The sequence below is a fragment of the Nycticebus coucang genome, chromosome 20, assembly GCF_027406575.1.
Source record: "Nycticebus coucang isolate mNycCou1 chromosome 20, mNycCou1.pri, whole genome shotgun sequence".
NCBI lineage: Eukaryota > Metazoa > Chordata > Mammalia > Primates > Lorisidae > Nycticebus > Nycticebus coucang.
The window spans coordinates 2349117-2366118 of NC_069799.1; the positions used below are offsets into that span (position 1 = coordinate 2349117).

General features: G+C 39.4%; 1 protein-coding gene across 8 annotated transcripts in view; it reads left to right on the forward strand.

The window, feature by feature from the left end:
• Positions 1 to 17002, forward strand: part of ECT2 (epithelial cell transforming 2) — a 97384-nt gene that overhangs the window by 13589 nt on the left and 66793 nt on the right. For 3 of the 8 annotated variants that reach the window (XM_053572473.1, XM_053572468.1, XM_053572470.1), the window contains exons 3-5: positions 14549 to 14694; positions 15906 to 15985; positions 16094 to 16186. In XM_053572473.1, coding sequence (XP_053428448.1) covers positions 14571 to 14694; positions 15906 to 15985; positions 16094 to 16186 — 297 coding nt within the window. In that variant the 5' untranslated portion in view covers positions 14549 to 14570. Of the gene's footprint in view, positions 1 to 10856; positions 10996 to 14548; positions 14695 to 15905; positions 15986 to 16093; positions 16187 to 17002 lie in introns of those variants that run through there. The other 5 variants (XM_053572475.1, XM_053572476.1, XM_053572469.1 and 2 more) reach the window with 4 other exon arrangements.

The window sequence follows — 17002 nt, forward strand, 5'->3', positions numbered from 1 at the left end:
GGAAAAGTATTTAAAAAAGAGAGAGAAGAAGTAATCTCAAGTGCTACTGTCTAGATACAGACACTAAGGAGTTTCTCATGTCATGTATTTCTTTACAGTTAATTTTTTCTATGCATAGGATTTTTTTTTATTGTTAAATCATAGCTGTGTACATTAATGCGATCATGGGGCACCATACCCTGGTTTTATAGACCGTTTGACACATTTTCATCACACTGGTTAACATAGCCTTCCTGGCATTTTCTTAGTATGCATAGGATTTATACATAGTTGTATTATACAACTGCAAGGTATTTTCAGTATTGTATCTCATCTTTTAAAATCATCCCCAATATATTTCTATTATTTACTACATGTAATTTTTACTTCATTATTAAATGCAGTTAATCTGCTTATATCAAATAGACATACAATAGAGGTCAAATATCGACTATTTTTGATCACCAGGGTTCCATTTTTACTTCAATTACATTAGCAATTACATTTTCTCATTCATTTGAGATGCAATGATTACATTGATAAGTATAATCAAAGCCTTCAAATTGTCATAGCAAATACTATTCTGCAAAGATGGAACTATCATCAAAATTAAACTGGCAGATACTTTGGGATACTTAGATGTCTGCATGCCAGTTGATGGTGTGGAAGAGGCAATTTACAGGTGTCAGTGTGTCACGTGTGAAAGCATAGCTTGTAAGAAAACAATTTTTGATAGGTATAACTGCCTACATTCACAAACACTGACAAGGCTTACTGAGTTAGTGTTTAGGAGCATAGGCACTAACTCTCTTCCACTCACACATGGGCTGGCCCTAGTATGGCAATCATTCAATACTCAGATCATTTACTCAAATGTCAGTTAAAGAGGAAAATTATTTTATCTGTCCATATATCTATTCTGTCTATCTATCTTTGAGAGATGGCCTTGCTCCATCTCAAAGACTGGAGTACAAAGGCATGATCACAACTCATTGCAACCTCCAACTTGTAGGCTCAAGTGATCCTCCTGGCTCAATCTCTCCAGTAGCTAGCACTATGGTGTGTGTCACCATACCCAGTTCTTTTTTTGTAGAGACAGAGATCTGACATGTTGCCTAGGCTGGTCTTGAACTCTTGGCCTTAAGCCTCAGCCTCCCAAAGTGCTGGGATTATAGGCATGAGCCACTGTGGCTGGCTTAAATTAATCTCTCATATAAATTTATTAATTTTGGAAATATGCCACACAATCCATTATACCTAGCAAGAAATAATGGGAAAAACTGTCATAGTGGATTAGATAAAAAAAGAAAAAAAAAAAACAGCTTTCTGTAGTATATTTGAAAAAAGTACCACCGATATAATAAGAAATTCATTCATCCATTAATTCATTCTCTTGTTATTTCAACAAATATTTGTGTACATTTTATGTGTGAGGCACTGAGGACAAAATGATGAATGAAAAGACACTGTCCCTACTTTCAATAGCTTAAACAGTGGAAGAGACAAATGCTGATCCAGTAATTGTCACGTACCACAAAAGAGATACTCATGGCGCTGGGAGCTATGTAGCGTGGGTTCTGGCAGTACAGGGGCCTACGAGACCTTCTGAGGAGTTGTAAGCGAGCACACAGGGAAGGAGGAGCTGCGGTTGCCTACTCTAGGTTAGAGGACTAAAGCAATAAGCAGAGAGAAAAGCAGGAGCAGAAACCCCTGACAAGTAAGGAAGGTGTGGTCAGGCCTCAAGACTGAGCTAATGATGCAAGATGAAGCTGGTAAAACAGGGAGATGCCAGACCGTGCAGGCCTATAGGCTGGAAGTGTTGTAAGGAGGTTTACATTTGTGCAATGTCATTCTAAATGCAGGCTGGAGAATGGATTAGATGAAGGCAATATGGATTCTTGACAATCAATTACATGCCATTCTTGGAATAAAGTTTGAGAACCTACTTTGTGCCAGGAATGTGCTGTGTTGCTAGATGCTAGAGGTAGATTGGTGACCAAGACTGATGGGCTCTTATACAACTGAAAGCATTTTAATTCTTTCAAAGACAAAACATACATGCATTATGAATAGATATACTGGTATTTTTACATGTACAAGATAAAATATAAATATCTATAATGAGAAGAATATATTAATGGAAATAAAACTTTTGGTCCTGGCTTTGTTGCTAATTAAGTTATGTTACTGTCTTTGATAAAATTCATCTGTAAGAAGAAGAGTGAGACTAAGGGGCAGAGATTTTTATTTCAACAACTGAAATTTTACTAATAAAATTACGTAATTTGAAATTTACATAATTTGAAATAATGTCTTTATCATACTTGGAAACTTCTTGCTCTGTCAAGGAAAGCTAATTCTATTTTTCCAAGCAACATTTTAAATGCCTTGCAAATCGTGTCATGATTTATATCCTAATGGTTCATATGAATAAAGCAACGATTCCTACACTAATTACTGACTACTGAAGTATGCTTCTTCTGGCTCACAGTGATTATAATTTCTAAATCTTATTTAACAGGGTCGAAGATGCTACATTAAAACGAACTTGGAACTATGACATTTTAATTGGAAAATGTTAATAATTCCAAAAAGAACAGAATTTCATGGTTATCATTAAAACTTTTGAAATAAAAATCTTATATGATATATTCTTGAGGGAATAAATCTTTGTAACTGTACCTAATGTGAAATTATATACAACTATGCAATTTATAAATGTTTTGTGGGATAAGGATAGAAATATAGAAAAACAATTCCATGAGATCTATGTGACATAATATTAATATGTATGCATATATCTATTTATTTTGAGACAGAATCTCACTCTGTTGCCCTTTGTAGGGTGCTGTGGCGTCCTCAAACTCCTGGGCTCAGGAGTTTGATCCTCTTGCCTCAGCCTCCCTAGTAGTGGGGACTACAAGTGCCCACTATAATGCTTGGCTAGTTTTTTTAGAGATGGGTCTTGCTTTTGCTCAGGCTTGTCTCAAACTCTGAGCTCAAGCATCCTCTCTGCTTCAGCCTCCCAGAGTGCTAGGATTACAGGTGTGAGCCACTGCACCTGGTGATCTTAATATTTATGTTAAGTAAAACATTTAATCCCATGATGCAAGATTTAATCCTACGATAAAACAAAGTTACTGCTTGATGATGTAACATTTCACCATTTGAAATAAAATCTAGAAATTATAATATATTTCGTCATAACTTTAGGTAAAAAAACCCCACCACAATAAATAGTGGCCAGGTCATCTTGGCAACAAAGTAATAATTTTTTTTTTCTTTTTTAAGTAATAATTTTTTAAATGTATTAGTTCTCAATAATAGATCAGAACTAACTATGAATCTTGTTCACTCTGAATGGAAGAGTGATTGTGTTGGCAATGTGCACATTTGTTATGGGGGTGGGGGATCCATCCCCCAAACTAATCTTCCTAAAGTCCCTATTCTCTGCTGCCCTGGAGGAGTACATACTTTACAAAAGAAGAAGAAGGTGGAGGGGAAAGCAAAGAAAGGGAATATAAATAAGGAGGAGGGAACAGACTAGAACAAGTGTGAGATGGGAGTCAGGAAGCCAGGTCCAGAATGTTACCCAGGCTGGGGAAGATGGGGAAGCTGGTCCTGCTGTGAAGAACCTTAGTAACTCTATCCTCCCCATCACAAATTGTTTTATTGTATTGGGAAAATATATCACACTCTTTAATATAGTAAGTAAATTTAACTCAATGTCTTTATGATTTTGTGTCTAAAATATGTTCATTAAGCATCTTAGGTGATGTGGATGATAGGTAAGAATTTTTGAATAGTTCATTCTTTCAAGAAATTTGTCATTGTGATAAACTATGTATACACACATATCCCACACAAACTTAAACAGCTTTTGTCCTCTTGACATATAAATTCACTAACTATAGTATCTCCAGTGAAGGGACCTGGAGGAACAGGCTAACATTTAAGTAAAGAATCTTGGGTTAGGACCTGTGTTGGAAGGAGACAGAAGTCTGGCCCAAAGCAACATCAAGGGGGCCGTATCTCCCAGACAAAAGGAGATAGCTTAGGCACAGTAAGGTCTCCCTTAAAGGAAAGAAGAGAGAAGCTCCTTCTGATGGGAAATAACGCAAGGGAGGTCTTGCCTGTTTCAACCTTGGTGTGCTGGGGATGGGGTTTATGGCAGGGTAGGGTGGGGCAAAGGGAGAACAGCCCAGGTGACCTTGCTGCTGAGTTCACGGGCAGGCAAGCAGACAGCATTGAGAACCGTCAGTCCCATCAGGCAGTTGTAGGCTGCAGCCGAGATGTCAGCAGCAGCTGCTGCAGCAGACATGGAAAGAATACTGACAGTGAACATCTGCTGAATATTTACTATGTGCCGAAATGTTTTAATTACATATATTTTAATTTCTTTCTTTCTTTTTTTTTTTTTGAGACAGAGCCTCAAACTGTCACCCTGGGTCGAGTGTCATGGCATCACAGCTCATAGCAACCTCCAAATCCTGGGCTTAAGGGATTCTCTTGCCTCAGCCTCCCAAGTAGCTGGGACTACAGGCGCCCACCACAACGCCTGGCTATTTTTTGGTTGTAGTTGTCATTGTTGTTTGGGCAGGCCTGGGCTGGATTTGAACCCGCCAGCTCTGGTGTATGTGGTTGGTGCTTTAGCCACTTAAGTTACAGGCGCCGAGCCTTAATTTCATTTTTTTATAAACAAGTTCTTGCTCTGTTATCCATGCTTAAGTGCATTGTAACCTCAAACCCCTGAGCTCAAACCACCGAGCTCAAGCTATCCTCCTGCCTCAGCCTCCCAAGTAGCTACAGGTGCATACTATCACACCCAGCTAATATTTTTTGTAGAGATAAGAGCCTCATTATGCTGTCCAGGCTGATCCCAAACTCCTGGCCTTGAGGGATCCTTGTTCCTCGGCCTTCTAGAGTGCTGGGTTACAGGTGAGGCACCACACCTGACCTATAGCTGCTCATTTACCAGTTATAAAAACGATGTAGAAACCCCAGCCTCTAACACAGGAAGTAAAACACAGATATAAATAAAAATACTAAAACTGCTAATCTTCCTTCCCTCTTTTCCATAATCTTTATTGAGTGCACAAGTGCTATGTGCTAGGGTACAAAGATGAGGAGGGTAAGGTCCTGCTCTCTGTCCCTGAGTATCTCATTCTATTTTATTTTATATATATATATATATGTTTTTTTTTTTTTTTTGAGACAGAGTCTCACTCTGTCACCCTTTGTAGAGTGCCATGGCATCATAGCTCACAGCAACCTCAAACTCTTGGGCTCAAGTGATCCTCTTGCCTCCCAAGTAGCTGGGACTACAGGTGCCACCACAATGCCTGGCTTTTTTTTTCTATTTTTCTCGCTCTTGCTCAGGTGGGTCTCCAACTCCTGAGCTCAGGTGATCCACTCATCTCATCTTCCCAGAGTACTGGGATCACAGTTGTGAGCCATCACGCCCAGCCATGTTATCTTGTATTTTAATACAGGAGACAGCTGTGTTAACCAATGTTTACAATCCAAGGTGAAGGAAGGCACTCTGAGGTATAAATGTGTTGTACCAGATGGAACAGTCAACGCTCCATAAAACAACCCAAAAATTCATTGAGGTGATGTTTGAGTTGGGTCTTGAAAAGGTCAGGTGGAAAAGGACATGCAAGTGCGCAGGCCGGTGAGAGGGCCGCAGGTCTGTGGGCGAGGAGGCTTCCAGTGCGGCTGAGAGCAGGACATATGCTCTCAGGTAGAGGACGTGGCAGGGACTAAGGCTAGAGTCATACTGGAAAGGATCTTGTATACTGTGTTAAGGAACTTGGGACTTTTTCTCTTTAAAAATTTTTTTATTATTTTTAATTTAAACTCAACCAAGTGGTAATTATAAAGGAGTTTGATATTTGTTCTGCAAGCCAGAAAACATACATAGGATGCCAAAAAATGTATACACATTTTTAAGAAAAGGAAAAAACTGTATTAAAATCCTAATAGTATATACCAATAACAAAATGAATACAAGTCACCTTGAGCACCCCTTGTAATTGCAGCAGTCAAATGCGACTTGAGTATTAAAATTTAATACAGTTTTTTCCTTTCTTAAAATGTGTATACTTTTTTTGACACCCTCTATTTTTGGTGTCATTTTGTTTTTAAGCAGGGAGAGACAGAGTCATATTTGTTATGCTAAAAAAGAGATCTATCTGTAAAGGAGGGCTGGGAGCAGACAGAAAGATTAGTTCTCTCTGCAACCAAAGGTTGTTGTTGCCATAGTGTGGATGAGAGGTCATAAAGGCCTAAGCCTGGGCAGCAGACTTAAAGGGGAAGATTCAGATTCTAGAAACATCTTCAGGTAAAATTGGGAGAATGATGGTAAGTGATGCAGAGAAACAGAGAGGACAGGAGCAGGAAGATGTCGGGAGGGCCAACCTGGAGTCTGAGTGAACAGGAATTCTGTCACTCAGGAGAGAGACACTCGAGACAGAGGAGAAAGGGATGGAGAGCTGGGGAGAAAGGAATTCACTTTAGCACACGACTGTGGGTCTCAGGAGTGGAGACCTTTGGTAAATAGTTGGCTTTATAGAATGGGTTTCAATAGGGTCCATCGAGAAAGAGAGACTTGGAACCATTAGCATATAACTTAAATCCTCGGGAACGAATGGGTTTATCTATAGCAGCGTTTCTCAACCTGTGGGTCGCGACCCCTTTGTAACAATGAAAATACAGCCTGCATATCAGATATTTACATTACGATTCATAACAGTAGCAAAATTACACTTATGAAATAGCAACGAAAATAATTTTATGGTTGGGAGTCACCACAACATGGGGAACTGTATTAAAGGGTTGCAGCACTAGGAGGCATTAGGAAGGTTGAGAACCACTGATCTACAGGGAAAGAGTGTTGCCTAAGAATAATACTTATGGGAACAATGATAACTGAGAAAAAGAAACTGAGAAGGAAAATTCAGAAAGGCAGACAGAGAAGTGAGCTGTGGTGGCCGTCTAGTAGTTGAAGTAATGACTATGGGTTAGAAAGAAAGGGATTTAGGAGGAACTGAAGACTAAACATCTTGATTAGTGTGTGAAAGGGATACGGGATAGAGAGCAAATATGATTAGATTGGAGTATTTGGCCTTTCCTTTCTATCTTTTTTTTTTTTTTTTTTGAGACAGGTCTCACTCTGTGCATACCACCACACCTAGCTAATTTTGTATTTTTTTTTTTTTTTTGTAGAGACAGGGTCTCCAGGGTGGTTTCAGTTTCCTGCTCTCAAGTGATCCCCTGCCTTGGTCTCCCCAAGTGCTGGGACGATAGGTGTGAGCTACAGTGCCTGACCGAGAATGGAAAAAAAGTTGAAGCTAGTATTTATGAGCTAAAGCAATTCTAACTGTAAAACACTTAGGATATGTCCATCAGAATGTACTGTTGAAGTGTTGGGATTCAAAGAATTCAAGGAACTGTGAATCTAGCTAGCTGGTTCATCAATATGGATACTTAAGTAACCTGGGATGGAAGCAGGCATTGGAAAAGGAGGGAAGACAGAACTTGTCTTCTGAATTAGGGAATTGTTCTATTTTTTAAAACGATATTGCTGTTTTTCCAGTTATTTAGATAAATGTAATAATTTTATATTTTTACATATACAAAAGAAGAGTCTTCTCTTATTCTCTACATTTAATCAGTTACTAAGTCCTACTAATTTTTTCTACTCCAATTTTTTCTACTCTTATAGCTCTCCAATCCACCTTTTCTATTTTAGTTCAAACTATCATTTTATGTCTGTTCCAATTCAACATTATTCTCATTGGTCTTTCTTATCTTTAATAGCTCCATTTCAAATGGAATTCTGTTGCCAGATTGCTGCTATTAAAAAAGAACACAGACTATATAACTTCCTTAAGATTTTTAATTGATCTTCATTGTTTTCAGCATAAAGCTTATTGCAACACTGGAGTCCGTCCTGAGCTCCAAACCTAGCATTGTTTACTTATCTTCCAATCTTCCCTTCATATATTTTGATTCAGCCACACTAACCCATTTATTGTTTCCCATGTACATCCTGAGCTTATATGGGAGCCTAACCACAAATAAACGAGCTAATAATAGACTTTTTTAAAGTTCCAAGTTAATGTCACTCAATTGTCTGTGTCCTATATAGTATTAAAAATTTGTCTTAATGCTGACCCTAAAGCACTGTAGCATTTGAAACAGCTTCTGAATCAGAAAGATGGTTATTTTTATTATTCTTTGCACTTATTCAAGTTCTGTGAAAACCTGTCTGCAGAGTAAATTTTCACTACAAATGTAACTCTTCCATTAGAAGGTGTAAGTGCCATGTCTGTTTTGTCACAGCTGTGTTCCTGGTGTTAGCAGATGTCTAATGTTTTGTCACCGGCTGTGTTCCTGGTGCTAGCAGATGTCTCAGATGTTCCAGACCTAGCAGGTGCTCATTATTGAATGAATAACTTATGACTAAGTTAACTAGAACATCCAATCTTCCAAACATTGTTGATATATTTGGATTTAGCTTATACAGTGTAGAAATATTTTGTACCTACATGTGAAGATTATTGTTCGTTAAAGAACAAAGTATAACAATTGCCTTTGCAGTGCTAGCTTTTTAAAACTGCAAAAATCTGTACTTTGCTAGTTGCAGTTAAGTGGCATATACTCATAATCACCCCATGCACACGATTATCTGAAATACTCCCTGTCTACATTTCCTTTATTGAGCCTGCGGACAAATCTAGAATTTACTTACACTTATCTATTATTTCTGGGTTTTAATATAGGGCATAATATTTACTAGGTGACTTTGGGTAAGTTACTTAAACCTTTCCAACAATTTTATTTGTAAAATAGGGGTAACGATGCCTCCTCATGGGCTGTTTTAAGGATTAAATATGGCAAAGTATATAGTAAACTGCCAATATATGTTTTCTTTTCTCCCTTGCATTTTAATTATTTATCTGCTGATTTCCCTCACCAGATTGTGTGGTCTAGAGAAGCAGACATGTATGTTTTATTCATCTTTGTACCCTCGTCAAGCACAAGGGTTGTCATACAATTAATAAATGTTTGCTGCCTAAATGAAGACCCAAGGGAGTAAGAAAAGCTGTATTGCCTATTTGTCAAACTGCCCCATATCCCTTAAAAGAAATCAGGTGTAGGCTCAGCACCCGTAGTACAGTGGTTACAGCACTAGACACATACACGGAGGCTAGTGGGTTTGAACCTGGCTGGGGCCAACTGCAAAAAAAAAAAAATAGCCGGGTGTCATGGCAGGCACCTGTAGTCCCAGCTACTGGGAGGTTGAGGCAAGAGAATCGCTTAAACCCAGGAGTTTGAGGTTGCTGTGAGCTATGATGCTATGGTACTCTACTGGGGTGACATAGTGAGACTGTCTCAAAAAAAAAAATCAGTTATAGCTTTTGCTGGACTCACTGAAACTTGGTGCAGTAATAGTGTATATAGTCAATCATTAGGCTTGGGTGGGAAGCCCGTTGAGTTAGGAGCAATGCACAAGGAAGTGGGGCTGCTTTCCAGTCAATTAATATATTTTCAATAATGAGACTTTTGGCACACCCACATTTAAATACGCACATTTCAAATGGAAATTACAATTACTGTTTTTCTTTTCTTCTGCCCTAGTGGTTATCACAGCATCATCAAGAGGGCCCAACCGCAAATACTGATAAGCAGGGAAACCAATAATTACAGGACTGCATCACAAACTTTTCAGGCATTCTAAGGCCGCCTGACAAAATTAGGAGAAATTATAAATCCTCATGACCTGTTTGAACTGGTCTGAAGAGTTCCATTGCAAAGTAAACGCTTTCCTCTTCTTATTGGGATTTAAGGTTCTGGCAATGGATTTCTCGTTCTTCCTTAATTTAAATCAGCTGTCAGGTGATAACTATGCAAAAACACACCTGGTAGAGGTGTATTTCTTAAGAGATTGTGTTACACAGTATTACTTTTAGAAAATGAAGAAAAAAGTTTTTTTTTCATAATAGCTGTACTAATCACGGGAAAATGATAAAATCTTGGCTAGACTTTAAAGGAAAAGTTAAAGTTCTCATGGTATGGTACGGGGAGGGGAGCAATTTACTCTGGCTCCAGAGGATTCTATAAACTTGAGGAATACTTTTTATTCAAATGCAAGCTTATACTTCTTTATTTAAAGATGTGAGAAACACTAAGAATTTATTCTAATCACCTGTGATATTTACTAGACCAGAGCGCAGTGCTTTACATACAGCAAGATTTATTTTTATTGTTTAAAATTTCTCTGCTTTCGAAGGAGTGTACGTCAGGATTTAAACAAGCAGTCGCTGCTTTTAAGTCCACCGGGGAAGCCTGAGTTCTAGGCTGGGTCCTTAGCCCTGCCACACGCCAATAAAACCACCAAAGTTAAAATCCTCTAACTCAAATTTTAAATCCATCCCTAAAGGCGAAAAGATTTTCGGGCAGGAAAAACGTAACAACTCAAAGCAACTAGTGGGCGGGGGGAAATCATCCGCGGAGGCACTGATTTTAGCTTAAAGAATTTGGTAACCCTTTTAAAAAAAAGTTGAGGTTGGGTGCAAAGAATCCCAATCCACCCAACCATCCTGAGGAAATGGGATGTTTACCGAGAAAACAAGAGGTAGTCACAGAAACACCTGCTGCTCCCAGGGACGTCGGGAACCACCCGCGCCGCCTCCAGGCCACATCCGGGCACTTACCTACCAACCCCTGACGTCCCGACGTCCGAGCCGTTTGGCTTATTTGAAACGCACGCACAACCAGTCAGCCGGCGCCTGCCGGGGGGCGGTTGGAGAGCAGCGACCAATCACCAGCCCTGTGGGGACTCCAGCCTATGGGGAGGAGGTCGGACTCTCGCGCCAATCACCATGGCTCTCCGCGGGAGCGGCTTGCGTTTTGAATTGGCTGTGGCGGCCACCGGCGGGGAATGGCGGTGTCCGTGAGAGCAGCCGGAGTTTGAAAGCTGGAACTCGCAGGGCTTTCTTTTTGAGAGCGGTGAGGATTGTGCGGGTGATGAGGGGGCGGGAGGGGCTCCCCCAGAACCACAGGCCCGTTTGCCTGCGGGCGACTCGGCGCTCTGCTCGGCCGTGGGCCCCCGACCCGGCAGCCGGCCGCGCCGGGGCCCCGGAGTTGCCGGGCGTCTTCGCCGCGCGCCGGGCTGGCGCTCTGTAGGAAGGGTGTGTGCGACGGAGTGTCGGCAAGGGACCCGGCCAGCCGCCGCACCGCCGAGTCGGGGCCCCCTGTGACTAGTCTCAGAGTGCATACTGGTATTGCTCTAAGATTCGTCTTTTCGTTTTTTGCGTGTAATAGCCAGGCCATTACCCACCGCCACCCTTGCAGGCACTGATACGGAGTGGTTAAAACCACAACCTCTGCAATCAGCCGGCTTTGAATCCCTGTTGTACCACTCGCAGTGTGACGGAGGGGGAGTCACTGAGCCTCGTTATGCCTAGGGCTCTTTGCTATAAAATGCAGATCATTAGTACCTGCTTCTTAGGATTGCTGCAAAGATTAAACAAGTACAAGTAAAATGTTTAGGACAATGTCTTCCACCTATGAAGGGTTAAATAAATGGTAGTTGTTAATCATGTTATTGTTAATAACACCAGTATACCCAGGGTGGCATTTTGGTCCCTCACTCTGGAAGAGGATTGCCTAAAAGTTACTTAGGTTAAAAAGGAAAGCTAAAGTGAGTGTTTACGTCACAAATTTTATTTCTGGGATAAAAAAGAGGCCATGTGTTGATAATGTGTTTAGTCAGAAACTCCTTGCATCTGTTCTTGGGTGAGAAGTAGGCAGCATTGGTTTATGACAATTGATTGTATTGTAGTTTATATTAAAATCTTCTGCAACACAAGAATGTAAAAAGCAGTGCTTGGTATATTTCTTTTTAGTTTTGTTATCAATCTGCCAGGCATCTCATTTTCTCTATAAATTCCACAGCTGTTTTGGCATACTGTATCATCAGGAACAATTTTAATTATTATTATTACTTTTTTTAGAGACAGGATCTCTGTTACCTAGGCTGTAGTGCATGATTATAGCTTCTCTTGGGCTCAACTGGTCCTCCTGTCTTAGCCTCTTGAGTAGTTGGGTCTACACACATATGCCACCATGCCTAGCTACTTTCTAAATTTTCTTTTGGTTCTGGGTCTCCCATATTGTCCAAGCTGGTCTTGAACTCCTGACCTTAAGTGATCTTCGGCCTTGGCCTCCGAAAAGTGCTGTGATTACAGTCACGAGCCACCTTATCTGGCCAACAATTAATAATAATAATTATTATTATTGGAGACAGAGTCTGGTTCTAGCACCTAGGCTCCCTGCAGCCTCAAACTTCTGGGCTCAAGCAATCCTCCTGCCTTAGCCTCTCAAGTAGTTGTGACCACAGGTGCACACCTCCACACTCAGCAGCTAATTTTTCTATTTTTTGTTTAGATGGGGGCTGTACCTGGCCAATTTTAATTATTAATTACTTGTTTTGATTGTCTTTAAAGAAGGAAATATAGGACAAAAATGTAAACATTTTCATATTCTGTTTTTGATTTATTAAAATCTCCCCTCCTTTTCTAATCCTAAAGTACATTAGTTTATCTCTTGACTTTATTGTTTATCGTTCTTTTTAGGGAACTTTGAATGAAAGTTTTTAAGGCTTTTTCTTATCATTGGAATTGATTGAGTAGTAGACAGTATAAACAAAAACATATTATTGATTTTAGATTAAGACTCTTCAAACTATCGGAGCTTCTTTGGACAGCCTTAGGATTGACATGGAAATATGGTGAAATAATAAGAAATAGTCCCATTGTGATTATAATATGAGAATTAATAGTTAATCATTTTAAGACATCATCTATTCAGTTCTCATCAATTGTATTTGAGTTGTTTACTATGTCTGTTTCACCTATGTAGAAACTGAAGCTAAACTACTAAGTGCAGAGCTGAGACAGAAGCTGAGTTACCTGACTTTGAAGTGTGTCACCTAACAACCGTGCTTCAGTCTATTAGTGTGCAATTTTTACATTACTTATTATCACTCTTCAGAAATGATACTGGTGATACCTTACTATTTTTCTATGGCATATAGTTTAAACTATTACTTAGCTAAGAATCTGGATGAAGGTATTTGTATATTTTTTTAATCTAAAGTAGATCTGACATGTACCTGTAGATAAAGTTGGTGGCTCCAAGGTTATTTATATAAAAGCTTATATAAAAATTTTAACTGATGAGAACCTATTAAGCTTTTTATGTATTCCTTTGCCTAACTTTTAAGCTCTTAAGTTCTGGAAAAATCTGGATTTTTTTCATAGGCCAGAGTCATAATGGTGCTAACACATGCATAATGGTCTTGTCAAATCTTTTAGAGGAGAGATGTTTTTAAAGTAACATGAGGGTTGGCGCCTGTGGCTCAAGCCGCTAAGGCCCCAGCCACATATACCTGAGCTGGCGGGTTCGAATCCAGCCCGGGCCAGCCAAACAACAATGATGGCTGCAACCAAAAAATAGCCGGGCATTGTGGTGGGTGCCTGTAGTCCCAGCTACTTGGGAGGTAGAGGCAGGAGAATTGCTTGAACCCAGAAGTTGGAGGTTGCTGTGAGCTGTGATGCCATGGCACTCTACCTAGGGTGACAGCTTGAGGCTCTATCTCAAAAAAAATAAAAAAAAAATAAAGTAACATGAAAACCCTTAAGGGAGCAGTCCAGTTATACATGAGAGGCTCAGAGACATCCATAGGGTGTGATGTGAGTCAAGATTGGTGGATTGGTGTGTTAGAAGATACGCTGTGTGGAGAACTGAGTACCATTTAATGCAGATTGGTATGAAATAAATTGTGATTAAAGTTTGGAAAATGCTGAGAAATTCATTGTTCCTAATTGTATGGGGACTGTGGAAGTTAGTTATAGGTGATCAGCCTGAAAAGGTATGCTGGGACAAAATTATAAACTGTGGGAAATTTGGACTTGGTCATATAAGGAGGGGTACTCAGGGAAGTTATATGGTCATATTTGTTTTTAGGAATGAACCCCTTAAAACCATGTAGAGAGTGATGTCTAAAGAAACATGATAAAGTTGTTTGGAGCAACAACAATATTAGATCCAGTACCATTGTGGCATTGGGCATAGAGGGGCCAGGCTCCAGAGATACTTACTGGGATTGATAGGAGTTTTGAAGAGGAAGAATGTGGTATAACAAAGAGGGATGGATTCCACGTTTTTGGCTGGGATTATTGGGGTGAGAGTAGTAAGGTGATATTAGAATAATATTTATGACCATATTTTGAGTGCTAAGTATATGTCAGGTAATGTTCTGTGTGCTTTTGATGCGTTATATTATTTTTATTATGTTCTTGTGGGTCAGGTATTAATGCTTATTTTCATAGAAAAGGAAATAGGCTCAGAGAAGTTGAGTGCTTTTCTTTGGTTAAATATTAAGAAAAATGGGTAATAATACTTTTTATAAATTCTAGATATAGAATTAGAGCTCTAGTGCTGATATTTGCCCACTGATCATGTTTGTTTCATGCATTTTTCAAATTTTATTTTTCAGCCAACATAGAAGAGTTGAGACCATGGCTAGAAATAGTTTGTTATCCACTGAGAGGACTAGTTTGGCAGACTCATCCATTTCTGATTTTAAGGTTACTGAAACTTCCAAGGAAAACTTATGTATTGGATCTGCTTCATGTGTTGAAGGTAAACTTATTATCTGCTTTAAAAGATGGAATTGCTATTTTAATCCTAAACTTGCTGACTTTCTTATGATTTAACTGTAGTCCCAATTGTTACAGTAGAGTATGGGCATTGAGTAAATATTTTTTTTTTTTTTTGGTTTTTGGCCGTGGCTAGGTTTGAACCTGCCACCTCCGGCATATGCGACTGGCACCCTACTTCTTGAGCCACAGGTGCCGCCCCTAAATATTTGTTAATACAATCCCCTTACCCTATGTAGATTTTCTGATTATTGTTTGGATTAGTACTTTCCAATTTAAAAAAGGTAGAAGCATGTTAATGTTTCTTCTCGCTTTTTCTGTATGTCAGGGTGATGGAGTTGCAACATTGTTTGCTAGAATTTATTCAGTTATGTCTGGTTCAGTGAAGAGCTACTTCTTCCGTTACTATTTTATAAATGGGTCATTCCTACAGTTGTAGTTGGATGGCTATGCACCAGTGGTTCTCAACCTGTGGGTCGCGACCCCTTTGGGGGTCGAACAACCCTTTCACAGGGGTTGCCTAAGACCATCGGAAAAATATGTATTTTTGAAACACACATATTTTTGCACACATGAAGTAGCAATAAAATAATTTTATGGTTGGGGGTCACCACAACATGAGGAACTATATTAAAGGGTCACAGCATTAGGAAGGTTGAGAACCACTGCTGTGCACGGTAGTGTTTTCTTTGATTGGGAGGAATGCTCATGTTTGCATACCCTGCTATAAATATGTTTTGTCTTTCTCTAAAGTGATATATGGCCAATTTTTTTTTTTTTCCACTTTTTTTTTTGTAGAGACAGAGTCTCACTTTATGGCCCTTGGTAGAATGCCATGGCATCACACGGCTCACAGCAACCTCCAACTCCTGGGCTTAAGCGATTCTCTTGCCGCAGCCTCCCGAGTAGCTGGGACTACAGGCGCCCGCCACAACGCCCAGCTATTTTTTGGTTGCAGTTCAGCCGCTGGGTTTGAACCCGCCACCTCCGGCATATGAGGCTGGCGCCCTACTCCTTTGAGCCACAGGCACTGCCCCAAATATTTTTTTAATTTGCCGAGAATTAAGTCATTTTAGTTTTAGAGAATGGTAGGATCCCCTCAAAGACAGAAGACATACCAGATAAAGCCAAAAGAGGGATTAGGAACTACTGATTGTAACGTTAGTACCTAGTAAACATTTTAAATTTTAACAGAGGAAATGCCTCAGATTGAAACAAGAGTGATATTGGTTCAAGAAGCTGGAAAACAAGAAGAACTTATAAAAGCTCTAAAGGTACAGAGTTTTAATTTTTCATTTTTTAAAAAGACCTGTTTTTCTTCCATCAGTATATAAATAGTTTCATAGCTTTCTTAATCTCATACTTAAGTCTCTTTTCCACAGACTATTAAAGTAATGGAAGTCCCTGTTATAAAGATAAAAGAAAGTTGTCCTGGAAAATCGGATGAAAAATTAATAAAAAGTATTGTTAATATGGTAGGTCACAAACCTCATTGCATGCGGCATGCTGCACTTCCCTGGATCCCATAGTTTTCCACTTTATGGTGATTGGAATTAGCCCAAGTTGTATTCTGTGCACTCTGAAGCTTGTTGAATAGAAACTATTTTATACTTACTTTTTAAATTTGGATGTTTCTGAAACTCAAAACTATAGCACATGTTCTAACTACCAAATTTCTTTATAAGGACTTCATTGTTAAATTTAAATGATGTAAAATTTACAAAGATCTGATAATTCTCTTTAAACTTTTCGTTCTTTTTTTCTTATTAATTCTTTACTCTAAATTCTTGGTGTATTTCCAAAATTATAAATCATAATAACTGCCAATCATCCTGGGGTTTGCCTTCTTAGAATGTGAAATACATCCAGTTCTCTAATTCAGCTATTTTAGTGTGGCAAAATAATCATAACAGAATACCACATACTGAGTAGCTTAAACAATAGAAATTTATTTCTCATAGTTTTGTACACTAGAAGTGTAAGATTAAGGTGTTAGCAGGTTTGTTTTTCTTGAGGCCTCTCCTAGGCCTGCAGATGTTTTCCTTCCTGCTTCTTCACATGACTCTCTATGTGTGCTCACAGCGTGTTTTTTTGCATGCGCAAATTTCTTATCTGGGCTCCTTTAGTCCCAGCTACTTGAGAAGCTAAGGCTTATGCCCCTGCACTAGATGACAGCGTGAGACCCTATCTCTAAAAAAAAGGAAAAAAACCCAAAAATGGGGAGAAAAGGGGAAAAAAATCCCTTATAATGACACCAGATTGGATTAGGGCCCACTCAGTGACGTCATTTA